This window comes from Daktulosphaira vitifoliae, unplaced genomic scaffold, assembly GCF_025091365.1.
Source record: "Daktulosphaira vitifoliae isolate Bord-2020 unplaced genomic scaffold, ASM2509136v1 Scaffold_1, whole genome shotgun sequence".
Classification (NCBI taxonomy): domain Eukaryota; kingdom Metazoa; phylum Arthropoda; class Insecta; order Hemiptera; family Phylloxeridae; genus Daktulosphaira; species Daktulosphaira vitifoliae.
This window is the reverse complement of record NW_026099572.1, coordinates 19,279,099-19,293,572: the sequence shown is the minus strand read 5'-3', so window position 1 is coordinate 19,293,572 and position 14,474 is coordinate 19,279,099. Positions and strand designations below refer to the sequence as shown.

The following is a 14,474-nucleotide window of genomic DNA, read 5'->3' as shown; positions in this document are numbered from 1 at the left end:
ATATTACTTATATTACTATTTTTACTATTTTAAATGGAGAATTAAATAAATTTTTGAATTTTCGATAACAATTTTTACTTTTGGAGGTATTTACATTTATAGATTTAGAAAAGGTGAGGGATCGAAGTAGTGTTTATGTTCTATTCTCACTATAATGTACAGACGTTCTGAACCCTGCTCACCTATAACTAAACTCAAAAAGTATTTATACAACATTGATTATTGACCTATCGAAATTTTATTTAAACCATTCTCCATTTAATAGTAAAATTAATAATAAGTTATAGTTCAAATATCTAATAACAGTTCTAAAAGATGTATATAAATACTACTTCTCATGAAAAAATTGTATTGATCTACACATTTTTCAAAAAGTTATAGCATAATAAAGTTAAAAATGTAAATTATAAAATCGAGAATTTTCACACAAAAGTAGCTTTTGGTAGCCATTATCACCACGAAGTCCAGAGGTCGAATTTTTTTTTTTTCAAATTAAAGTATATTACATAAGCTTCAATTTAAGATATATATAAAAGTGTCAGACCTTCCAGAACATTTTCAAAAGTTAAGCTGAAAAAGTTAATTATTTGTGAAAAAGTTGTCATTTTAAATCCCCAGTCGTGTCCACTTAGGAGAAAATACTGAGTGCCCCGACCAATTAGTGTATTTGAGTCGGTGTAATACCATTTGTCTACACTTTAAATTTAAGTTTAAAGAGTGGGTATAAAATATCTTGTATTTACAAAATCAATAACATAGATTGATATAAAAAATTATTTTAAAATTAAATATTTCTTACGCCAAACAAAAAACTACATTTATATTTTTTTGGCGTTTTTTAGCACGGCCCTTCTAATAAACTACCATACTTTATGTATGGTCTTTATCTGTCAAAAAAGTCAAAGTGTCTAAGTTATAAATTAGTATGTACTTTACATTTGATTTATAACAATTTATCTATTTTTTTGCCTTTAACTCTGCATATCAATAATCAAAGGTTTAAGATATAATAAATAATTAATTTGAATATATAAATAATTTGATCTGGCAAATGATGCCAGATCAAAATAATTTTTATCTTATTAATAGCTAATTATTAATTATAAAAAATATGACGTGATAAATAAATTATTAACAAAAACATTTTTTGACTGATCAATTTTTAATAAATTTATTAATAAAAAAAGTAAATTATAAGTGAACATTTAATGAAAAGATTAGACAAATACAATTATTTAACCATAAATATATATAATATAAATTCAATTATATTATTTATAATGTTAAAAAAGAGCTCCTATAATTTAGGGGCTAAACTTCCGATATTTGTCTGTAATTACTGCTATTATTACTATAACAGTACCCACATAGCAATTTCAATATATTAATATTGTCAAAATATTCTTACAAAATACTTTTTAAAATATTTTGAATAAAATATTGTGACAATATCTCTTAAACATAATAAAAAATATATTCTATTGAAATATTTTCATAATATGCTCACAATATAATTTTTTAAATATTTGTTTATGTATATTTTGATAATATATTAAAGAGAATAAATACAGTATATTACACCGAAAATATTTCTACAATGTGCTTAAAAAATATCTTTTTAAATATTTGCTTATAAATATTATGAAAATATATTAATTAAAATAAATATAGAATATTTAACTTGAAATATTTGTTGAATATATTATCAATATAATTTTTTAAATATTATAAATATATATCTTGTTGGCCAACTGAGGTAACTTAAGAGACACAAGCCATCCTCTTTTCTCCCTTTAGTTACATCTTTGGATGATATTGGTATCTTGTTATATAATACTTATGTATTATATATACATATTCCTAAATCTTTAATAAGTAAACAGCCATTTTCTCTAATTAGTATCAATTTTAATTAACTTAATTCAATTAAGCTAAGTAAGTTAGGGACAGTAAAAAACCCTTGTTGCTATTATTTGCAGGCCTATCGAGTTAAAATTTTTTTAGTTTTATCAACGCAATTATATCTTATTATTGTCCTGTGAAACTAAAAATCCTAAAAAGTTTTTTTATTATAGTTAGAATATATTTCTATATTATCAACAATAATAGTCAGTTTCTAACTTACAAGGAGAAATCATGGTGATTGGATCGCCGATTTTCAAAAAAATTATATGAATCTAATCTAAATTGAATATAAAATTGTATTTACTTTGAATTTTTTTAAACAAGAAGAATTACTTAACAGACAAATAACCATTTGAATTACCTTAAATAATCTTTTTTATCCTATTTCTTTCGAAGCAACCTGTGGGTCAGTGGGTCACGTACGAGTCCGAAGCGCTAGAAGTACAGAGTTCAACAAATCCCGCGTAGCGATTTATTTTTTTGCATTTTTTTAATATATTTATAAAACATTTTAAAAATATTGTCACAATATATTTTTTATAACATTTTAGAAATATACCTTTAAAATATTGTGAGAATGTAATATTCGCTGCCAAAGTATATTCTGAGAACATTGTGAGAATATTTCAATATATTCTGGTTATATTCTAGAAATATTTTAATATCAAAAATAAGTATTCTAGGAATATTCTAGAAATATTTCATTGCTATGTGGGTAATAATATCTTTAAATACCATGAACATTAAAATATTTTACTAATAATGGTAATTTAATTATAAATAACAAAAGAAATAAATTATTTTATATTGATAAAATTCATTATTTTTTTGATAATATAATATGCTAAAAAATAGTTCTAGTCCATTCTCAACGAGAAAAAAAAATTACCAAACTATCCACTACATCGCAACATGCCCGGTTTTGTATTAACAACTAATATTTTTTTCTAAATCAAGAAAATCTTAAAATTAAAATTGACTTTTCAAAATTTTATAAATGTATAATTAAATATTAGATAAAAATATGTTTTGGTAATATTAATAGCAATTATTGATGATAGTTTTACACTGATACATAACACTAAATGCACATCGAATTTAAACAAAAATATACGAATTTCCTTTTAATTTAACTAACTAACAATGATATATTATTAAAACTAATAATTCAGTAATATTAATTGTTATGACAACATAATTTGTACAAATTAGTAGTATATATTAGTGATGGGAAATATCGAATAGTAACTATCAAACTATTCGATAGTTGTCCACTATTCGAACTATTTGATAGTCATTCAAAAACTATTCGATTTATGTTCTTAGGATGTTAAATACATTATTAATTTTGATTAAAAAGAACTTAATGATTAATTAGTAATTAAATTAACTTGATGTTATGAATTTTACCATTAAAACAAAAAATTGACGCACATATAAGGTATAAAAGATGAACATAAAATTAAAAAATATTTTAGAGTATGTAACTAAAATAAACCAAATAATATACATTAAATTCTAATAATATTATTTTTTGATTAATTAAGTGTTTCGTGGTAAATAAATTTACTCTGTATATCTATTTGCTATAGTTATTTTAAAAATTATAACCCCCTCAAAATTTGTCATATATCTGCCTATAATGAAATGAGTAAATCATAAAATTACAAGGTGGAATTATAATAGTATGCAGTTTTTAATTTAACGAATTCATTTTTTTCAAGAGTACAATAAATCAAATGAACGAAAAAAACATATTAATATTAATTAAACATAATTATAACTATGAAAAATTGTTTTTTATTCTTTAAATAAGGTAAATATGTGTTAAATATTTATTACCTGATAAAAGTTGAAAAAATATTGCAAAAAGAATAGTTAATGTATTGAATAATTTTGCTGAATTCATTTTCAAGTCCTTTANGGTTATATTCTAGAAATATTTTAATATCAAAAATAAGTATTCTAGGAATATTCTAGAAATATTTCATTGCTATGTGGGTAATAATATCTTTAAATACCATGAACATTAAAATATTTTACTAATAATGGTAATTTAATTATAAATAACAAAAGAAATAAATTATTTTATATTGATAAAATTCATTATTTTTTTGATAATATAATATGCTAAAAAATAGTTCTAGTCCATTCTCAACGAGAAAAAAAAATTACCAAACTATCCACTACATCGCAACATGCCCGGTTTTGTATTAACAACTAATATTTTTTTCTAAATCAAGAAAATCTTAAAATTAAAATTGACTTTTCAAAATTTTATAAATGTATAATTAAATATTAGATAAAAATATGTTTTGGTAATATTAATAGCAATTATTGATGATAGTTTTACACTGATACATAACACTAAATGCACATCGAATTTAAACAAAAATATACGAATTTCCTTTTAATTTAACTAACTAACAATGATATATTATTAAAACTAATAATTCAGTAATATTAATTGTTATGACAACATAATTTGTACAAATTAGTAGTATATATTAGTGATGGGAAATATCGAATAGTAACTATCAAACTATTCGATAGTTGTCCACTATTCGAACTATTTGATAGTCATTCAAAAACTATTCGATTTATGTTCTTAGGATGTTAAATACATTATTAATTTTGATTAAAAAGAACTTAATGATTAATTAGTAATTAAATTAACTTGATGTTATGAATTTTACCATTAAAACAAAAAATTGACGCACATATAAGGTATAAAAGATGAACATAAAATTAAAAAATATTTTAGAGTATGTAACTAAAATAAACCAAATAATATACATTAAATTCTAATAATATTATTTTTTGATTAATTAAGTGTTTCGTGGTAAATAAATTTACTCTGTATATCTATTTGCTATAGTTATTTTAAAAATTATAACCCCCTCAAAATTTGTCATATATCTGCCTATAATGAAATGAGTAAATCATAAAATTACAAGGTGGAATTATAATAGTATGCAGTTTTTAATTTAACGAATTCATTTTTTTCAAGAGTACAATAAATCAAATGAACGAAAAAAACATATTAATATTAATTAAACATAATTATAACTATGAAAAATTGTTTTTTATTCTTTAAATAAGGTAAATATGTGTTAAATATTTATTACCTGATAAAAGTTGAAAAAATATTGCAAAAAGAATAGTTAATGTATTGAATAATTTTGCTGAATTCATTTTCAAGTCCTTTAGTGTAACCAAAAAAAAGTTATAATAACAAATTTAATTACAAAATTTTTTTTATAAAAATTTATAATAAATTCTTTATTAACACTGGTATTTAAACTACAAAAATTTAATTTTGTTTACTTTTTATGTTAAAAATAAAACAATTTTTTTAATCAATAACGTCATAGCATACGTAATACATTTTTTTTAACTTATCTTTTTTATGTACAGTATACATAAAAGTATGCATTGTACTCATAAAAAATTAATTATTGCTCAATTTTTAAATAGGTAATAATAATAATAATAATAATTATAATAATAACTTATCTTTCACGTTATGGAAAATAAAGTTTCCCAAGTTGGTCGGAATGTAAATTTTTTGATCTTTAAAAATTTTATAGGATAACATCATTTGTAATTAATTATAAATTTTAATAGAAATAATTAAAATATTAGACATAAAATAAGATTAAAAATATTATTTATACGAAATAAATTTATAAATTATAAATTACCAAATAGTAATTATTAACTGATTGTTATTTTTAGTACAGTATATTGAGTTATCTATAATATTAAAATCATAATATATTTTTCATTCTATGTGAAATGTTAAACGTATTGTCACAGACTATATGAAATTCATATAAATTATTTACATACAGTTTTATTTCTATTTGTTATAATTGTCAAAAACTGCTCATGCATCTAGATCTGTTGATCCAATGTGCGCACTTCCTACCGAATTATATTAATTAGGTTTCTTGAAATGTGGCAAGGGTAGGTGGCACTCCTATCACCCAATGCACTAAGTTGCATTTTAGTTACCATACCCTGATCTTAATTTATTGGAATAGTCTGGTCCTCCTGATTGGGAGTTATGGGTTAGATCAACATCCCAGCAATATAGAAAAATAGTTATGCTCAGGGGGTCTATTTTTGAATCGTCCGTTCGTCGAACGGATTCNTAGAAAGGTTTGACCCTTACACTTGCCTTTTAGACAAACATATTTACCTAAAATATAATTTTGAATTAAAATCATTTTAATTAAATCAATTTATTAAACAAATCAATTATTCGTAGAAGTAGCTATAATCGGAAATAGAGAAACTAAGGCCTCCCAGTTTGAGTAAGATTTCCTAATTGAATTAGGAACATAAAAAAAATATTTAATATATATTTTTATTAATAAAAATATATTTATTATAATAAATATTATTACAATTAATTATGTTGTTATACAAAACATAAATTAGTTTAAAAAAATGATTGAAAGTTAGAAATAAAAATTTTTAGTTAAATATTAAAAATTATTTTAAAAAGTACTATTATCTATGTGTAATATAATATAAACTATATCAATCACTAGTTGATCATTAAATTTTATTATTAAAAATTGTTATGTATATTTATGTTATCATATTTTCACATTTATTTTTTTATATTCATTTATAAAATGCGTTTCCAAATTATTTCAAGGCAACTTACAGCGCATCAGTGATACATAATATTTGTTTACTATCTCATTAAATGCAGCGAGACCTTTTTTGAAATAATTGAGTAATAAAAACAAAAATCACATTATTTAATAAAATTTACATGAAAAATGCAACCATAAAATACATTGTATACTGGATGTTTTTTTTATCATAACCCACTCAATTACTTACAGAATAATAATAAATTAAACATTTTTATTTTCGATTATCCTTAGTTACTCATTATTCTTGGATTATTAACTATGTAATACTTTTTAAGTTCATCCCTTATGCCTGATAAGGGTGTCAACTTTGTTTTTTTAAATGAGAACACATATTTTGAATTTAATAAAATGTTTGAGTTTTTAATTTAATAGTAAATGTCATTTGAATTTTTAATATACCTTTATTTGTTTATTAGATTTAAAAATTTAAAGTTTCAAATTATTGAGTTAATATACATTAGGGTGGTCCTTATTTTTTCGAATTTTAGTATAAAAAAATAATATTCTGAAAATTTAAAATTATTTGGAAAAATTTTAATCGAGGCGCACAGTATTTTAAGGTTTTGACATCGAATTTTCGAAGAATATTCTATAAAACGATAAAAAAAACTCATATTAGAGGTTTTCAAGTGATTTTTTCAATAAAAGGCATTTTTNGAACGGACGACCGTTTAGAACAATAAAAAACGTTCGTTCACGACGGATGATAGGAACCATCCGTTAGCGAACGGTAGATCGAATGGACAGTAATAAATAACAAAAGAAAGGTTTGACCCTTACACTTGCCTTTTAGACAAACATATTTACCTAAAATATAATTTTGAATTAAAATCATTTTAATTAAATCAATTTATTAAACAAATCAATTATTCGTAGAAGTAGCTATAATCGGAAATAGAGGAAATAAGGCCCACAAGTTTTAGTAAGATTTCCTAATTGACACAATTTCCTTAATTATACCCAGATTAGTAATTCTTTTAATTATATATTACATAATTTTTAAAATTAATTGTTTTCAAATTATTATTGATTTTGATTTTTAATATGTTAAAAGTAATCATTTTGAACCTACTTTTTTTGTCCTTTAAAGTAAAAGTTTTAATAAAAAAAAAAATGAATTTATTACCATAACATTTAGCTCTGCAAATTTGACATTGACATTATTAAATAGAAAAAAATGAAATTTTTAAGATTGATATGCAATCAGGAAATTTTATAATTACTATTTACAGTATATTTATCAGAAAAGTTTGATTTTTTTGACATTTTTATCGTAATAGATCGTAATAGATACTATTTTTATTTAAGAAAAATAGTAATCATTTCTTATTATTTTTTGGTGTTTAAAAAGATTCTACAATGGAAATATTTAGCATTTAATTAATTTTAATGATTATATATCTAAAAAAAAGAGCTATTGCGACAAGAATAAAAAAAGAACATGAAAAAGACGTGCAGTACCAAAGAATAGAAAAATCTGGAGTAGCTGAACATGCCAAAAACAGAGGACATGACATACAATTCGGGGAAATTATCGTTTCCGCCAAAATTGACCGTATCGTGTCCGCCAAATCTGAATAAGGTCGGTTTTTCGTTTCCGCCAAACCGATAGTTTATACCTGTCTACAAATAGAAGCTTGAGAACCACTGGTTAAAATATTTGCCAAAATAACCCGATAATAATTATCTACTTATCATTTAATCGAACTTTTTCCTATTCTATTATTGTTAGTTAGATAGCAGTGTACTGATCGGTATATCGATAAATATTTTGCCATCCGTTCTTTTTTATTTTATTTTTTTAATTAAAATGTCATTTGAATATATCAGAAGTAAGCGGGGCCAACAAATGATTTTATTGAATAATTTTAAGTATCGTTTTGCATATAAAGCAATACAAACGGGTAACATACGTTGGCGTTGTTTTGTAAAAGAATGCAAAGGTACCATTCACGTGAATGAGCTTGATGAAATTATTGATCAAACAGGTATTTTTAAAATTTTTAGTTAAATTGATTAAAGCTGACCTTATTTTAAATTAGTTTTAATATATAACATACATGTAATGGCCCTTGTTCTGATCCCATAATTATGAGACAAAAATTAGCAGGCGCTTGTAAACGCAAAGCCGTAGACGATATTTGCCAAAGACCGCAAAAAATAATTTTAGGGGAAATTCAAACATTAAGTAATAATAATTTTACGACAACGGATGTGTCATGTATTCGCCAAACTATTTATCGCACTAGACGACAATTTTTTCCTACTAATCCAGAATCTATAAGTGAATTACATACAATTATTGATCATACAGAAATACTAACAACGCGCGAAGAACAGTTTTTATTACACAACGATCATGAGAAAAATATTATTATTTTTTCTTGTGATACAAACCTCAAATTTCTTTGCAATTCCAAATCAATATATGTAGATGGAACTTTTCAGTATTGCCCAAAACATTTTGTACAATTATTTACCATACACGGATATATAAACAATTACTATGTACCACTTGTTTTTTGTTTATTAAAAAATAAATTTATAGAGACTTATAAAGAAGCTTTTGAGGTTATAAAATATAAATGCACTGAAAAAAAGTTATTACTGTATCCTGAAAATATAACTGTCGATTTCGAAGTTTCTATTCACAAAGCTGCTCTAATTGTGTGGCCATTAATTACTATAATTGGTTGTAGATTTCACTTAACCCAGAGTTGGTACAGAAAACTTTAAGAGTAAGGTTTGAGTAATGCTTATAAAACATGTGAATGGTTAAAAGGTACCTTCGGGTTAACTTTTTTAAATCCAGAAGACATGTCTGATTGTTTCGTTGATAGATCTATTTTTTATTATATTATTTCATATATTAAATATTTTTTAAGCTTATAATTAATATTAGAATTTTATTTCAATGTTTTGATGACTATATTTTTTTATAAACTATACTTTTATTATTTATTACAAAAATATATATACATACTTAAGACAGTTATCTATTATAATTTATTTACCTTTGGTAAAACGCCATATTTTGTTTATAAAAGTGTATTTATGTGATAAAATTTTGGTACGGGAATCTGCCTACCATGGATAAAGCTAAATGGTTCTTAAATTTTTTAGTAGATAGACAGGTAGAAGATCAGTTTGGCGGAAACGAAAAAACGACCTTATTCAGATTTGGCGGAAACGATACGGTCAATTTTGGCGGAAACGATGAACGCCCACAATTCGATAAAGTAAAAATACTAAACAAAGAAAGTCATTTTAGCAAACGGATGTACAAGGAAGCAATAGAAATCGAAAAATGTCCGGAAAATTTCAACAGAGAAGATGGATGGAAAATCAGAAAAACTTAGATACCCTATCATACACCAGACAAAAAGGAAATCAACCAACAACACCGAAAATAATTCAATATACGAAAAGGCTACAATCAGCATAACAAATAATTGCCAGTGTAGGAAAGGAAGACCGAAATGTCAAGAATGCCGTAAACAACTTTAGTCAAAAATTGAAATGTTGTCAACAACATTAATCAAAAACCCGAAACGGTCAGCAACATTAGTCAAAAACCCGGATACGGTAAACAACGTTAGTCAAAAACTAGATGTTGTCAATTTTATAAAAGCAGACTGTTATCAAGATAAGCCACCAGTATAGTTGCAGCCACCGACTAGCAACCATCACTCTGAAGATGGACTCTGCAATGAGTCCTAAACGTTAGAACTCACTGCAAACATGGATATATCCTCAAGCATTTCAAGCAAAAAAAATTGTTGTTAAAAAGATTTACTCAATTGAGCGTATTATAAAATTTGATTATAATTGTAAAAATCTATCGTTAAATTGAGGTGAAACTAAAAATCATTTTTTTTTAGAAATGATTTATATAGCAACATGTTACCAACAAATTTGGAATATTATAGTCTAGTAGTAGCACACACAAATAAAGTAAAAAAAATTATTAAATTACAAAGTATAATGATTTAATTTTGTAGTTGAATACTTTTATCATATCTAAATTAAATTTAATTCGACAATAAATACTTTATAAATATTAGAAATTATTGATTTTAATTGTTTGTATGGAAAAAGCTGGTTAAGCTACTTTTTATTTAAATAAGGAATATTTTTTCGATTTTTAAGAGTAATAACTTAAACTAAATACGAATTTTAATCATTTGACATATTGTTGAAAAAAGTAGGTCTAGTGAGGGTTGGCAAAATAAATCGAAGCCACAAAAAAAACTATATAGTAAAATAATATTAACATGAATATAAATTTCTTCTCACGAGGGGAGACTATAGTGATAGGATCCTTTATATTTATTGAAGTTATTGAATCTAAATGAGTTAAATATCCAATGATTTGAAATATTTATTCTAACTCAAAAAAAAATGCAAAAATATTAATTGCCACAGACGGATTTGAACCTTGTACCCTATGCGTGAAAGACACGAGTGTTACTGATTCGGCAACTATTCGTCGCTTTCGTCGCACTATGTTTCGTATTCTATGTTAATTAAATTATATAATATTCATGAAAATCAGTGTATTCCCCTAATAAGATATTTTAAAATAAAATAAAATTCAAAACCCAAAATTTTAATACAAAAAACATATTTCAGAATACGATTGCCATTTGCGCATAGAAGATAGGTCGTCGAGACAATTTTTTTTTTTTTGAATTTTATAGTGCATGGCATAAGCTTTAATTTGACATATGTTTAAAGGACGCAGTATTTCCAGAACATTTTGAAAAGTTAAGTTGAAAAAGTTAGTTTTTGTAAAAAAGTTATTATTTTAAATGTCCCCTGTGAGAAGAATAAGTGTTAGATTTTCAGAAAAAAATGATATCAAATGAAAGAGAAATATCTAAGGTTTCAATATAAAAAAATATTATTTTGATTTGTTAATATTTGAAAAAGTTATAGAAGTTTAAAAAAAAAAACTGAAGTAAAAGTCAAAATTTACCGATTTTTAAATTTGTAATTTTTTTGGATATTCTCCCCATTTGCGTGGAACGGGGGAAAATTTTTCAATTTTTAAGGGTAATGTCTTCAACTAGATACGATTTGCGATCTTTTGACATATTGTCGAAAGAAATCGGTTCAGTGAAAACTGAGAAAAAGTGGCAACAGACATAAAAAAAAAAAAAAAAGCTTAAATATATTAAGATTAGGAACAATTAATTTAAATACATGTACTTTAATAAACATAACTTTATAATATTTTATATATATAATTTGTAAGTACGAGAAAAAAAAGCTGATGAAGGTAACGAAAGAAAAATAACTGGGAAGAAACCAATATCTTCCAGTATCATATAGCCAGTATTATACACCTAAAGAAAAACTTCAATCAATTTTGATAGGCAAATTTTATCAAGGGTTTATGATAATGTTTTATTAATACGAACAAAATAATTATTCTTATAAATTATTGTTCAAGACAAGAAAAAAAATTATCATATTGATAAATTTATCATAGGTTCAATAATATTTTATCAAATTGAACAATGAATTTATTATATAGGTCGAGGTTTTTCTCTGGGTGTGACCATAATATAATAACCAGTATAAAGAAACATATCTTGGAACTGTGCGTCTTTTGTTTCACTGAATAATTTTGTGTCAGAGAGGAGTCACTTTATCGACAAGGCAAAGCCTTTATTAAATGATGATAAATTTGTAAAATTCATTGGATATTTTAGTTTTCTTTTAGTATTATATTATTATTAATTTGTTTTCACAATACCATAATCGACATTTCAGCGTGAAAATAATTGGCACTCATATAAAAAATATTAATAGTAACGTGTTACTATTAAAAAGAAATTAAATTCATATTGTTAATTACTCTTATATAGTATTTCTCCAAAAAGAAAAGTAACAATAGCATAATATTATTTGTGAATACTAATCATATTCATTGTGGATGTCTACATATTGAATACCAAAAATTTAACTGACTACATAAATCTAATAGATCAAAATACATAATTATCTAATGAAGAATGTGTTCAAAAAAAGTCCCAAATCATTGGCGAGTTCAAATTTTCAAATTTTTTTCCTATCGCTATTTTATATTTTCAGTAAATTTTTATTTTTATTTAAAATTATATTCTAAAACACAACTTTTTAAATAACGAGTTATCAAATAAATATTAAATGTTACTATTGTCCTCAATTCGACTGATTTATTAACTTTTGGTAACTAACAACTGATACAAAATAAAGTATTTTATACATATTCAGTAGTGGTACACATATAGGGGAATTTTCTGATAAAATACAAGAATCTTTTTCAAATCTCATCAAAAAGTACCGAAAATCACAAAGAGATCGAAATGAGTCTTTTTAGTAATTGCACCTTTAACATTCAATCACGTGATGAGAAATGTTTACAATATGTATTAGTTTTAATGTTATATTTAATTTGTAGGATTATATATTTGATTAATATTACACTTCATATTTAATATTTTAAAATATTCATAGAAAAATGTTGGGTCAAAATAAATTTATTTATATAATTATACATATCGACTTAAATTTTATAATATTTTGTTAAAATATAAATACAGATTAAGTTTTTAATTACACCTCACAAAATATATTCGAAAATATAAGATTTTATTATTATTTTATTTTTTAACAATAATGATTCTTTGTTGTTGAGGTGGTGGTTTAAACAAAAAATTAATTGTCGGCTACCATTTAATATTAAAATCTCATATCAACTTTAGACTTCCAAATAGAAATCTCAAATTTTTGATATTAGATTTAAAAAAAATGTTCATTTAAAAACTATTTTATATTATTCGACAGTCAAAAATTATTCGGAATTCAAATACAAGTAAAATAGATCAAAAAAATTTAAATACAAAAAAATGAAATACTTATTACTTCTAATACTTTCGAAGTAATTTAGTGAGGCTTAGTTAAAGCAATCACACTGTATTTACAGTGTGATTTCTTAAGAATACTTCTCTCCCTGACAGTAAAATTTAAAAAAAAAACCCAGCACAGGGGGGTCGCGGCACAGTGGTGACGTGGCATAGTTGGATCAAGTATAATGATATCTGACAGTGATTAAAATCACTATCAAAAAAAAACGCTTCGATGCAAATCTTTAGATAGTGTTTAATTTTAAAAAATTGGTGGATTATTCCAAAAGCTTCATAAACTGCTAGTTCCTTATTAATATCCTGATTAAGACAAAGTATGTCGAATAAAAAAGAGATTATTAGAAAATAGTATTTCCCATAAAAAAATTATATTGATCAATACACTTTTCAATAAGTTATAGCATTATAATGTTAAAAATGTAAAAAATAAAATTGAGAATTTTCACACAATAATAGCATTTGGTAGCCATTTTCACCTTGAAGATAAAATAAAGTCCGAAATTTTTTTTTTCCATGATAAAGTATATTACATTAGCTTTAATTTAATATATATAGAAAAGTATCAGACTTTCCGGAACACTTTTAAAATTTAAGTTGAAAAAGTTCTACTTTCTATATGCATTTTTTAGATTGAAACCCCCCCCGTATATAGGAAAATGGTCCGATTTATAAAAACAGTATGTCGAATGAAAGATCTATATAAATACTACTTCTCATAAAAAAATTGTAATGATTCATACATTTTTCAAAAAGTTATAGCATAATAAAGTTAAAAATGGAAAATACAAAATCGAAAATTTTCACACAAAAATAGCATTCGGTAGCCATTTTCACCATGAAGATAAGATAAAGTCCGAAATTTTTTTTTTTATGATAAAGCATATTAGCATTAGCTTTAATTTAAGATATATATAAAAGTGTCAGACCTTCCGGAACATTTTCAAAATTTAAGTTAAAAAAATTAATTTTTTGTGAAAAAGTT

General features: G+C 23.8%; 2 protein-coding genes across 19 annotated transcripts in view; one reads left to right on the top strand and one right to left on the bottom strand.

Annotated features, from left to right (window-relative positions):
* Positions 1 to 5,178, bottom strand: part of LOC126895567 (uncharacterized) — a 17,921-nt gene extending 12,743 nt beyond the window's left edge. For 13 of the 16 annotated variants that reach the window (XM_050667563.1, XM_050667565.1, XM_050667566.1 and 10 more), the window contains exon 1: positions 5,034 to 5,178. In XM_050667563.1, coding sequence (XP_050523520.1) covers positions 5,034 to 5,100 — 67 coding nt within the window. In that variant the 5' untranslated portion in view covers positions 5,101 to 5,178. Of the gene's footprint in view, positions 1 to 3,747; positions 3,823 to 5,033 lie in introns of those variants that run through there. The other 3 variants (XM_050667564.1, XM_050667569.1, XM_050667577.1) reach the window with 1 other exon arrangement.
* A 3,022-nt stretch (positions 5,179 to 8,200) lies between these two features.
* Positions 8,201 to 14,474, top strand: part of LOC126895570 (uncharacterized) — a 9,757-nt gene continuing 3,483 nt past the window's right edge. Inside the window, exons 1-2 of one of the 3 annotated variants that reach the window (XM_050667581.1) lie at positions 8,201 to 8,566; positions 9,705 to 10,135. In XM_050667581.1, coding sequence (XP_050523538.1) covers positions 8,389 to 8,566; positions 9,705 to 9,937 — 411 coding nt within the window. In that variant the 5' untranslated portion in view covers positions 8,201 to 8,388 and the 3' untranslated portion in view covers positions 9,938 to 10,135. Of the gene's footprint in view, positions 8,567 to 9,701; positions 10,136 to 14,474 lie in introns of those variants that run through there. The other 2 variants (XM_050667580.1, XR_007701673.1) reach the window with 2 other exon arrangements.